Source organism: Lipophrys pholis (assembly GCF_963383615.2).
Source record: "Lipophrys pholis genome assembly, chromosome: 2".
NCBI classification, from domain to species: domain Eukaryota; kingdom Metazoa; phylum Chordata; class Actinopteri; order Blenniiformes; family Blenniidae; genus Lipophrys; species Lipophrys pholis.
This window is the reverse complement of record NC_137636.1, coordinates 39,832,160-39,844,468: the sequence shown is the minus strand read 5'-3', so window position 1 is coordinate 39,844,468 and position 12,309 is coordinate 39,832,160. Positions and strand designations below refer to the sequence as shown.

Here is a 12,309-nt window from a genome sequence, read left to right as displayed (position 1 = left end):
TTGTCTTTATTTAAATAAAGTTGAATTGGATTGAAGCCCGAGCTTTAAATTTGGCTTGTCATTCTAGTGGTGAGAAAGCACTACTGTGTGTGTTTTTATTGTGCATAGTTTGTTTTATATAATCTTTGAATGGAATGTGCTCTAGAAATATTGTTTGATGCAGGAAACATGGAGGAGTGATTGGTGACGGAGGACTGATAACGGACAGATGGAGGAAGGAGGGAACAGAGAAAACTACATGAAAGATGAAACCCAGTAAAGCTATAAATCTGATGTCTGACCTGAACAGGAACTCTTGTGTTTGTCTGGTTGACTGGATGAAAGCTTCTTCCTGAAGCTCTTTGGAGGTGGCTGCAGCTCTTCTCTGGCTTTATGGCTGCTTGTGACTGACTGAATACCAGGTGAACACCTTCAGGCTTCACAGGTGAGGACCAGGGGGTCTTCTCAGGCCATCAGAGGTCATTGGAGGTCGCTGGGAGAGGCAGTGCAGTAACAGGAGCTCCTGATCAGATCCACAGAATGGGAAATGTGATGTGAGGCGTTCAGGGCCACATGGTAACTGTGAGTCATCCTCTTCCTCCTGCTCACACAAACACAACGTGGAGAGAGGAGGTGATGATGAGGATAAAGGTGGTGGTTGTATGGATGGATGATGGGTAGACGAGGGGTGGAAGATGGATGGATGATGGTGGACGATGGATGAATGGTGAATGGATGATGGATGACGATGGCTGGATGATGGAAGGATGATGGCTGGATGATTGATGGATGATAGATGGGTGATGGGTGGACGAGGGGTGGACGATGGCTGGATGATGGATGGATGGTGAATGGATGATGGCTGGATGATGGCTGGATGATGGATGGATGATGGGTGGATGATGGATGGATGATGGGTGGATGATGGATGGATGATGGATGGATGGATGATGGCTGACTGATGTATGGTTGATGGGTGGATGATGGATGGATGGTGAATGGATGATGTATGGATGATGGGTGGATGATGGATGGATGGTGAATGGATGATGGATGGATGATGGGTGGATGATGGATGGATGGTGAATGGATGATGGATGGATGATGGGTGGATGATGTATGGATGATGGGTGGATGATGGATGGATGATGGATGGATGGATGATGGCTGAATGATGTATGGATGATGGATGACGATGGCTGTGACACACACACACAGGCTGGAATGCTCACAACCACGTGCACATGCATACAACAAGCAGACAGTGTTGTGTTGTGTTTGTGAGAACACACACGCACACACGCACACACACACCTCAGCATTGCACCAAACAATGAGTGTGTGTGTTTAAAGTCAACATAACGTGATGGTGACGTTGGGATTGACTTGTTCCCTGATGGTCAAGTGAAGGTGAAGATATGGTGAGAGGGACTTGAATCACTGAGTGTGTGTGTGTGTGGGTGTGTGTGTGCTGGGACAGTTGGGGGCTGTGCCAGGAGGGGGGTGGGGTGTCCAGGTGTGGCCAGCTGCGGGTCCGATGTCTCCTCCGGGAGGGAGGGGGGGGGGGGGGGGGGGGGGGGGGGGACAGTAGGGGGCGGTGATGAAGAGGAGGAGCGGTGATGAAGAGGAGGAGCAGCGGATCTCGGTTCAGTCCGTCGCACCTACTTTTTCTTTGTTTCACAACAAAGTTCTGATGGGTCCGGTGGAACCGGAGCGAACCGGATCTGAATCTGGACCGAACCCGGTTAAGGCGGACTAGAGCGGATCAGCACAGCTGGCTGGACACGGGGCGGACCGGAACCGGGTTCTCAGTCCGGGCCAGAACCGGACTATGGGTCGGTAGGACAGAACTCTGGGGTCTACGTGGAGAAGAGGACTTTTCCCGCCATGAACTTATTGATCCCGTATCGAGCTCACGGGATGGCCTCGTTCCAGCTACTGATGCTCGTGCTCCTGACTTGCGGACACGCCGAGAGCGCGTTCCCGCTGCGATCTTCTTACAGTCTGTACAGTGGCGGGCACGCGCAGGCTTACGGAGCGCGCGCCACCAGACACAGGTAAGATGACACGTGCGCGGAACGGATGATTTGATGACGAAGACGAAGATGAAGATGAGGAAGAGGAGGAGTGTGTGTGTGTGTGTGTGTGTGTGTGTGTGTGTGTGTGTGTGTGTGTGTGTGTGTGTGTGTGTGTGTGTGTGTGTGTGTGTGTGTGTGTGTTTGTTGAGGGGGTAACGGAGTTAGTGACGTCAACACAGATGTGACATCTTTTACTGTGAAAGAGTGTACCGGAAGTGTAACGGCTGCTGGTTTGATTGGGATTTTATTGTGAAAATTATTGCTTTCCTGAACTCTGAAGACTCTTCTCTCTCTTTCTCTCTCTCTCTCTCTTTCTCTCTCACTGTCTCTCTCTCTCTCTGTCTCTCTCTCTCTCTCTTTCTCTCTCACTGTCTCTCTCTGTGTCTCTCTGTGTCTCTCGCTCTCTCTCTCTCTCTTTCTCTCTCTCTCTTTCTCTCTCACTGTCTCTCTCTGTGTCTCTCTGTGTCTCTCGCTCTCTCTTTCTCTCTCTTTCTCTCTCTCTCTCTCTTTCTCTCTCACTGTCTCTCTCTCTCTCTGTGTCTCTCGCTCTCTCTCTCTTTCTCTCTCTCTCTCGCTTTCTCTCTCACTGTCTCTCTCTCTCTCCAGTGTCTCTCGCTCTCTCTCTCTCTCTTTCTCTCTCTCTCTTTCTCTCTCACTGTCTCTCTCTGTGTCTCTCGCTCTCTCTTTCTCTCTCTCTCTCTCTCTTTCTCTCTCACTGTCTCTCTCTCTCTCTGTGTCTCTCGCTCTCTCTCTCTCTCTCTCTTTCTCTCTCACTGTCTCTCTCTCTCTCTGTGTCTCTCTGTCTCTCGCTCTCTCTGTCTCTCTGTTTCTCGCTCTGTCTCTCTCTCTTTCTTTCTCTCCCTCTGTCTGCCAGTGTGAGTGAGTGAGTGTGAGTGTGAGTGTGTGTGTGTGTGTGTGTGTGTGTGTGTGTGTGTGTGTGTGTGTGTGTGTGTGTGTGTGTGTAGAAGTGACTAAATAGTTTTTCATGTGAAGGTAAAGGAGTTAAATTCATGACTGTAATGAATAAAGGAGGCGGAGCCTAGTGGCTGGAGCAGCTCTTCCTCTCTGTAGGTGAGCAGGTGGGATGGGGTTAAGCGCTGGACGTCCTCCCCCCCGTTGGTGTCATCCACCGAGTCACTGTGTCCGGTGTTCCCCCGTTCATCGCCAACAGCTGCTGGAGAACCAGCTGCTGGAGAACCAGCTGCCACTGAGGAACCAGCTGCCACTGGAGAACCAGCTGCCACTGGGGAACCAGCTGCCACTGGAGAACCAGCTGCCACTGGGGAGCCAGCTGCTACTGGAGAACCAGCTGCCACTGGGGAACCAGCTGCCACTGGAGAACCAGCTGCTGAAGAACCAGCTGCCACTGGGGAACCAGCTGCCACTGGAGAGCCAGCTGCCACTGGGGAACCAGCTGCCACTGGGGAACCAGCTGCCACTGGAGGACTAGCTGCCACTGGAGAACCAGCTGCCACTGGGGAGCCAGCTGCCACTGGAGAACCAGCTGCCACTGGAGAACCAGCTGCCACTGGAGAACCAGCTGCTACTGGAGAACCAGCTGCCACTGGAGGACTAGCTGCCACTGGGGAGCCAGCTGCCACTGGAGAACCAGCTGCCACTGGAGGACTAGCTGCCACTGGAGAACCAGCTGCCACTGGGGAGCCAGCTGCCACTGGGGAGCCAGCTGCCACTGGAGAACCAGCTGCCACTGGGGAGCCAGCTGCCACTGGGGAGCCAGCTGCCACTGGAGAACCAGCTGCCACTGGAGAACCAGCTGCGACTGGGGAACCAGCTGCCACTGGAGAACCAGCTGCCACTGGGGAACCAGCTGCCACTAGAGAACCAGCTGCTACTGGAGAACCAGCTGCTACTAGAGAACCTGTTGCTACATGAGGTCTCCTTCATGGACCTGAGTGACCCGGTTCAGACTCTGGAGGTCTAGGGGGTCAAGCAGTGGTCTTCACAGTCCTGAAACTGCAGCCCGTCTCCAGACTGCTCAGAGGTTTTGTACCGTCAACCACAACTGGACTGAAACAAAATCTCTGCTTCTCCGTCAGGTCAAAGGTCTGGACTATGACAAGCACCTTTTCCTGATCAACCAGACACACATAGAGCTTTCCCTAACCTCCGTCTTCTACCTGTCAGTCCTTCATGCTTGGAGAACTGTTCTGTCTGCCCAGAGAGACTGCGATGGCAACGCTGGACAAGAACCCCTGTTCTACAATTAACTCATCCAGACTCGGTTACTTAGCTCCCTGACAACGGAGAGAGTCCTGTCCTCATCCAGTCTCACTGAGGGACCTGTCATCATCCAGTCTCACTAAGGGACCTGTCATCATCCAGTCTCAATGAGAGTCCTGTCCTCATCCAGTCTCACTGAGGGACCTGTCCTCATCCAGTCTCACTGAGGGACCTGTCATCATCCAGTCTCAATGAGAGTCCTGTCCTCATCCAGTCTCACTGAGGGACCTGTCATCATCCAGTCTCACTAAGGGACCTGTCATCATCCAGTCTCAATGAGAGTCCTGTCCTCATCCAGTCTCACTGAGGGACCTGTCCTCATCCAGTCTCACTGAGGGACCTGTCATCATCCAGTCTCAATGAGAGTCCTGTCCTCATCCAGTCTCACTGAGGGACCTCTCCTCATCCAGTCTCACTGAGAGACCTGTCCTCATCCAGTCTCACTGAGGGACCTGTCCTCATCCAGTCTCACTGAGAGACCTGTCCTCATCCAGTCTCACTGAGAGTCCTGTCATCATCCAGTCTCATCAAGAGACCTGTCCTCATCCAGTCTCTCTGAGAGTCCTGTCATCATCCAGTCTCATCAACAGACTTGTCATCATCCAGTCTTACTGAGAGCAGGTTACTTACTAGTTTCAGTAGTTTCATGGTGTGATAGTTTGTGTGAAGGGGGTTGAAGGTGAGTGAAGGTGAGTGAAGGTGGATGAAGGTGTGTGAAGGTGTGTGAAGGTGTGTGGTGTGTGAAGGTGTATGAAGGTGGATGAAGGTGAGTGAAGGTGAGTGAAGGTGGATGAAGGTGGATGAAGGTGGATGAAGGTGAGTGAAGGTGTGTGAAGGTGAGTGAAGGTGGATGAAGGTGGATGAAGGTGGGTGAAGGTGTATGAAGGTGGATGAAGGTGAGTGAAGGTGTATGATGGTGGATGAAGGTGGATGAAGGTGGATGAAGGTGAGTGAAGGTGGATGAAGGTGAGTGAAGGTGAGTGAAGGTGGATGAAGGTGGATGAAGGTGGATGAAGGTGAGTGAAGGTGTGTGAAGGTGAGTGAAGGTGGATGAAGGTGGATGAAGGTGGGTGAAGGTGTATGAAGGTGGATGAAGGTGAGTGAAGGTGTATGACGGTGGATGAAGGTGGATGAAGGTGGATGAAGGTGAGTGAAGGTGGATGAAGGTGGATGAAGGTGGATGAAGGTGTATGAAGTTGTGTGAAGGTGTGTGAAGGTGGATGAAGGTGGATGAAGGTGTATGAAGTTGTGTGAAGGTGAGTGAAGGTGTGTGAAGGTGGATGAAGGTGAGTGAAGGTGTGTGAAGGTGTATGAAGGTGAGTGAAGGTGTGTGAAGGTGAGTGAAGGTGTGTGAAGGTGTGTGAAGGTGGATGAAGGTGAGTGAAGGTGTGTGAAGGTGTGTGAAGGTGGATGAAGGTGGATGAAGGTGAGTGAAGGTGTTTGTCTGATTTGGTGAGGCTGTGGTGCAGTTAGTGTCATACTAACGGTGTAGCACCATGGCTTTCACCAAGCTGAGCAGGAAACACGGTTCAAGCTGAACCCGGGTTCTCCTGCTGGGGGGAGGAGGTGGCTAAGGTGGTGGAGCAGCAGGATGGATGGAGCCGTGGTGGTGTTTGTGAGGGAGGTGGAGAAGGCTAACGCTGTGGTCTCGGCTGGGGTGGTGATGAGGGACACGCTGGTGGTGCTGATGAGGGACACACTGGTGGAGGTGATGAGGGACACGCTGGTGGAGGTGATGAGGGACACACTGGTGGAGGTGATGAGGGACACGCTGGTGGAGGTGATGAGGGACACGCTGGTGGAGGTGATGAGGGACACGCTGGTGGAGGTGATGAGGCACACGCTGGTGGAGGTGATGAGGGACACGCTGGTGGAGGTGATGAGGGACACACTGGTGGAGGTGATGAGGGACATGCTGGTGGAGGTGATGAGGCACACGCTGGTGGAGGTGATGAGGGACACGCTGGTGGAGGCGATGCCTCTGAGCACACCAGCTAAACGAGTTCTGGTGGGGAACGTTCCACCTTTAGTGGAGGATGGTACCCTGGTGGAGCTGCTATCTAGATATGGAAAGGTGGTGTCTCCTGTGAGGAAGCTGTCCCCAGTCTGTAAAGAGCCTGAGGACAGACGCATCATCTCCCACAGGAGACAGTTCCTGATGGTGATGAAGGACAGCAGGCCGGAGTTAAACCTGTCCTTCAAGGTGACGGTGGACGGCTTTGACTACATCCTGATTTCCACCACTGACAATATGAGGTGCTTTGGGTGTGGACAGGAGGGACACCAGAGGAGGTCCTGTCCTGGGGAGGGGGCCAGTGGGGCAGGAGGAGGTGCAGGAGGTACAGGAGGAGGTGACAATGAGGGAGGTGAAATAAGAGGAGGTGCAGGGGGAGAAAAGGTTGGTGGAAAAAAGGTTGGTGGAAGAGATGCCGGTAGAGAGGAGATTGTTTGAGGATTTGCAGGTGGAGAAGAGGTTGGTGGAGAAAAGGTTGGTGGAGGAGGTGCAGGTGGAGAAAAAGTTGGTGGAGAAAAGGTTGGTGTTAGAGATGCAGGTAGAGAGGAGGTTGTTGGAGGATTTGCAGGTGAAGAGGCTGGTGGAGGTGGTGCCGGTGGACAAGAGGTTGGTAGAGGAGGTCCAGGTGGAGAAGGGGTTGCTGGAGGAGGTGGTGGTGGAGAAAACGTTGGTGGAGAAAAGGTTTGTGGAAGAGATGCAGGTAGAGAGGAGGTTGTGGAGGAGGTGCAGGTGGAGAAGAGGTTGGTGGAGGAGGTGCAGGTGGAGAAGAGGTTACTGGAAGAGGTGCTGGTGGAGAAGAGGTTTCTGGAGGAGGTGCAGGTGGAGAAGAGGTTGTTGGAGGAGGTGCAGATGGAGAAGAGGTTGTTGGAGGAGGTGCTGGTGGAGGAGGTGCAGATGGAGAAGAGGTTACTGGAAGAGGTGCTGGTGGAGAAGAGGTTTCTGGAGGAGGTGCAGGTGGAGAAGAGGTTTCTGGAGGAGGTGCAGGTGGAGAAGAGGTTGTTGGAGGATTTGCAGGTGGAGAAGAGGTTGCTGGAGGAGGTGCAGATGGAGAAGAGGTTGTTGGAGGAGGTGCTGGTGGAGGAGGTGCAGATGGAGAAGAGGTTGGTGGAGGAGGTGCTGGTGAAGAAAACGTTGGTGGAGGAGGTGCAGAAGCTCATCTGGACTCTCAGGAGGACAGTGGTCTTACTGAGGTTCAGGAAGGGTCGGGTAAAAGTGTAAATGGAGGAGCGAGGGTGGATGTGGAGATGGAGGAGGAGGAGAACAGTCAGAGGCTCAGAGCCAAAAGGAAACAGAACATAGAGAGCGGCCCTGAAGGAAAGAACATGAACTCTAAAACAAAAACTGTGAGTTCATCAGAGGGTTCTGAAGCTGATCTGAGTTCAGAGGAGGAGGAGGAAGAATCGAGCAGTGACACCTCCTCTGAGGATGAATTCAATTCAATTCAATTCAATTCAATTCAATTCAATTCAGTTTTATTTGTAAAGCTCTAAATCACATCAACAAACATCTCAGAGCCTCTTACAATGATAGAGAACAACAGAACCCAACTAAACCTTCCAGAGCCTCTTACAATGATAGAGAACAACAGAACCCAACTAAACCTTCCAGAGCCTCTTACAATGATAGAGAACAACAGAACCCAACTAAACCTTCCAGAGCAGCAGAAGGAACAAGCAACAGTGGAAACCAGGAAGAACTCCCTCTCAGGAAGAACAGTTCATAAGAAGTCCCTCTTCAGGAAGAAAGGGGGCGGAGCCTAGACTCTGGAAGGGTGGGGGGGGGGGGGCATCCGCCTTGACCGGTTGGGGGGAGAAGTACATGGGATAGAAGAGGGAGAGAGAGAGGAATAGAAGAGAGAGAGAGAGAGGAATAGAAGAGGGAGAGAGAGAGGCAGACAGGCCAGAGAAGTACAAATACTAAGAAAAGTCTATGATGAGCGTTGGTCTGATGATGAACCAATCTCAGTCTGGAGTTTAAGGGCCGTGCCGTTGCGGTGGGGTCCCGGTGCTGTGGGGGGGTCTCGGTTCTGTGGGGGAGTCCCGGTGCTGTGGTGGGGTCCCGGTGCTGTGGGGGGGGTCTCGGTGCTGTGGGGGGGTCCCGGTGCTGTGGTGGGGTCTCGGTGCTGTGGGGGGGTCCTGGTGCTGTGGTGGGGTCCCGGTGCTGTGGGGGGGTCCCGGTGCTGTGGGGGGGTCGGGTAGTAGGACCGTGGTAACTCCACTCTGGGAGTCTTGGGTCTGATCCCCTGGATCCTGCTCCCCTCCTGTCAGGATCTGGTGGCTCCAGTAATGTTGTTACACAGAGAGAAAGAAAGAAAGACAAGAAACAGAAGCTCCAAATGTAGAGTTCCTCCCTTTAACGGGAGAGAGGAAATCCCCTCAGCAGTCTAGGCCTAGAGCAGCTCAACTTAGTGCTCCTATTTTATTCCTAATGAGAAGCTCTATCAAAGAGGAAGCTTTTTAGTCTACTCTTAAATAAACTAATGGTGTGGGCCCTTCGGACCGAGGCTGCTAGTTGATTCCAGAGTAAAGGAGCCATATGGCTGAAACTCCTGCCTCCTCTTTTACTTTGAAGGACTTTAGGGATTACCAACAGTCCTGCATCCTCAGAGCCAAGGGCTCGTGGAGGGTGAGACCCTTCTAGAAGTTTCTCCATATAGGACGGAGCCTGGTGATGAAGAGTTTTAGATGTGATCAGAAGGATGTTGAATTCTATTCTAGATTTGATGTGAAGCCAGTGTAAGGATGCTAAGACTGGGGAGATGTGCTCTCTTCTTCCAGTTCTGGTTAGTAAACCTGCAGCAGCGTTCTGCTCTAGCTGGAAGATCCTAACAGAGGAGTTTGGACATCCTGACATTAGGGAGTTACAATCATCTCATCTTCAAGTCACAAAGGCAGGAAGCATTTGTTCTGCATCTTTGAAGGACAAGAAGTTTCTCATTTTTGCAATATTCCTTAGATGGAAGAAGGCTGTCCTGGAGACATGTTTAACATGGGACATAAAGGACAGATCCTGATCAGAAATAACACCCAGGTTCCTAATATCACTGTTAGAGGTTAAGGTAATATTATCTAAGGTAATCAGACTATCTGAAAAGTAATCCCTGAGCTTTTTAGGACCTAGGATTAGAACCTCAGTCTTGGATGTGTTGAGCATTAAGAAGTTGATAGACATCCAGGACTTAACGTCCCTGAGGCAGGACTCTAGTTTAACAAGTTGGTCGGCCTGATTGGCTTTAACTGATAAATAGAGCTGAGTATCATCTGCATAACAATGAAAGTTAATGTTGTGTTTCCTAATAATATTTCCGAGTGGTAACATCTAGAGATTAAACAATATGGGTCCGAGGTCGGAGCCTTGTGGTACTCCACACAGGACCCGTTCATGTATTGAAGATTTGTTATTTACATGAACAAATTGAAAGCGGTCAGATAAATATGATTTAAACCAGTTTAAGGCTAAGTTTTTAATGCCGACGGCATCTTCTAATCTCCTTAAGAGTATATTATGATGGACAGTATCAAATGCAGTACTAAGGTCCAGAAGAACTAAAACCGATAGAAGAGCTCTATCTGAGGCCATTAGAAGGTCATTAGTAACTTTTAGCAGAGCAGTCTCTGTACTGTGGTTCATTCTGAAGCTGGACTGAAGGTCCTCTAACAGATTATTCTCCTGCAGATAATCCTGGAGTTGTTTAGCCACTACTTGCTCCAGAACCTTTGACAGGAAAGGAAGGTTGGAGATGGGCCTGTAGTTTGAGAGAAGGCTTGTGTCTAAGTTTGGCTTCTTAATGAGAGGTTTAATAACTGCTAGTTTAAAGGATTGGGGCACATAGCCTATTGTTAGAGACTGGTTAATAATTACCAGTATAGAATTATTAATTAGTGGCAGTGCCTCTTTCAGAATTCTAGTAGGAATTGGGTCCAACAGGCTAGTAGTTGGTTTAGCAGAAGAAATAAGGGAGTTTAGTTGGACTAGTTGTATTTGCTGAAAGCATTCCAGATGACTGTTAGGTTTAACCAGTTCCTCTGTTATGGGGCTAACGGACGGTAGGGTTTGATGGATGTTATCCCTAAGCCTTGTCATTTTATTTTGAAAGAACTTCATGAAGTCCTCACTACATATATTGATAGGAATGGTGGGCTCAACACTATTTTGGTTCTTGGTCAGTTTGGCTACAGTACTGAAAAGAAAGCGAGGGTTGTTTTTGTTTTCCTCTATTAAGGATGAGTAGTAATTAGTTCTACTTCTACTCAGAGCTTTCTTATAAGTTTTGAAGCTATCCTTCCAGGCTATATAATCTAGCTCTGTTTTTGTTGAACGCCAGGTTCTTTCTAATCTACGGCAGCGTTGTTTAAGCTGGCGGGTTGATGAGTTAAACCATGGGGAGGACTTTTCCTGTTTTTTCAGTTTCATTTTTTGAGGAGCTATGTCGTCTAGCGTTGTTTTTAGCATATCTGTCAGACTGTTTGTTAGGTATTCAATGTCTGAGCTAGCAACAGTATACGGGTCAGGAAGATCCACTACTGATTCTATAGCAGAGGGAATTCTTTCCTTGAATTTAGTTACTATGTTATCAGAGAGAGACCTGGTTAACACGGCTTTAACCGGAGGGTTAGAACTATTTAGAACAAAGTTGTCAGGTTTAGGCTACGGACATTTATTAAATCTGCAAGAAAGAAGAAGACAACAAGAATGAGCTTTTGATTACTCGAGGAGAAATGGCTAGGAGTGTGCCCAAATACACCTCCTATCCACTCTGCTCCCAGGCCATTTCTCCTGCGTTTTTATTCCATTCAACAAAGGGGAGGGTTTACAGGATACATATCATAGAAACAAACATTCTGTGAGCTTTAACAGTTTTATCAACTATGAGTACAATCAAAGGACATCCCCTGCGCATGGGACCTCGAGAAGGCAGCTGTGTGGACAACATGGCTCATCCTGCTTATCAGCTTGGTCAGGTTGACCTGCGCCTCAGAGGCGCTGCATAAGAAAGAACACAAGGAATATAACTGAACTTGAACATGAATATAATTAAGCACGGATATGGCAACTATATATAAAATTACTCTAACAAAAGTCAAAGGTTATTAAGAAGTGATCTGACAGGAAATCATAGTGAGGAGAGATGGTCAGATGCTCTATATTCAAACCATAAGTTAGAATAAGGTCTAGGGTGTGGAGATGTTTCTGGGTAGGCCCGTCTACTACCTGAGAGAAACCTAGAGAGTCAAGTGTAGATCTAAAGCTGCACTGAAACTATCATTTTCTAGGTCAACATGAACATTGAAGTCTCCTACCATGATAACCTTATCTTTAGTCAGGGCTACATCTGACAACAATTCAGAGAATTCAGTTAGAAAAGTTGAAGAAGGTCCAGGAGGACGAGAAATGATTACAGATTCTACAGAATTTACTATTTTATTTGACGGGTGTGGCATGGTCATGCTCAGACTCTCAAAAGAACTAAAGTTGGGTTTTGGGTTAATATTAATTAGTAAGTGAGAGTTCTAGATGGCTGCCTCCACCCTCCTCCACCACCTCCACCAGCTATTTGAGTGTTAGTATGACTTGGAGGGGAGGCTTCATTTAGACTAACATACTCATCTTTACGTAGCAGGTTTCTGTTCATCCAAAGAGATCAATGTTGTGTTCACTTATCAGATCATTGACTAGAAGAGCTTTGGATGATAAAGATCTCATGTTTAGGAAACCACATCTCATTTGTTTGTCTTGATTTTGTCTAGTTTCACACTTGATACGGATGAAGTTTTTGTAGTCATTAGAAGTAGTTTTCCTAGGTTTAGATAGTTTTATACTTGTGGTGGTCCGAGGGATAGACACAGTCTCTATGGGATGTTTAACTAAGTTAGCTATGGTTGGTGACTGCCCAGAGGGAAACTCAGAGAGGCGTGTAGGACTGCCACTCTGTTGCCTGGTCCCCACTCTGCTACGTCAGGATGGAGGAGCTAAGCTTTTAACTCTGTTTCTAGATAA

General features: G+C 49.3%; 1 protein-coding gene across 3 annotated transcripts in view; it reads left to right on the top strand.

The window, feature by feature from the left end:
• Positions 1-1,568: 1,568 nt before the first annotated feature.
• The window catches only part of LOC308128324 (EMILIN-1-A-like), a 51,835-nt gene continuing 41,094 nt past the window's right edge, over positions 1,569-12,309 (top strand). For 2 of the 3 annotated variants that reach the window (XM_080493433.1, XM_080493434.1), the window contains exon 1: positions 1,569-2,036. In XM_080493433.1, the coding sequence (XP_080349559.1) occupies positions 1,867-2,036 (170 nt within the window). In that variant the 5' untranslated portion in view covers positions 1,569-1,866. The remainder of the gene's footprint in view (positions 2,037-12,309) is intronic. The other variant, XM_080493435.1, reaches the window with a different exon arrangement.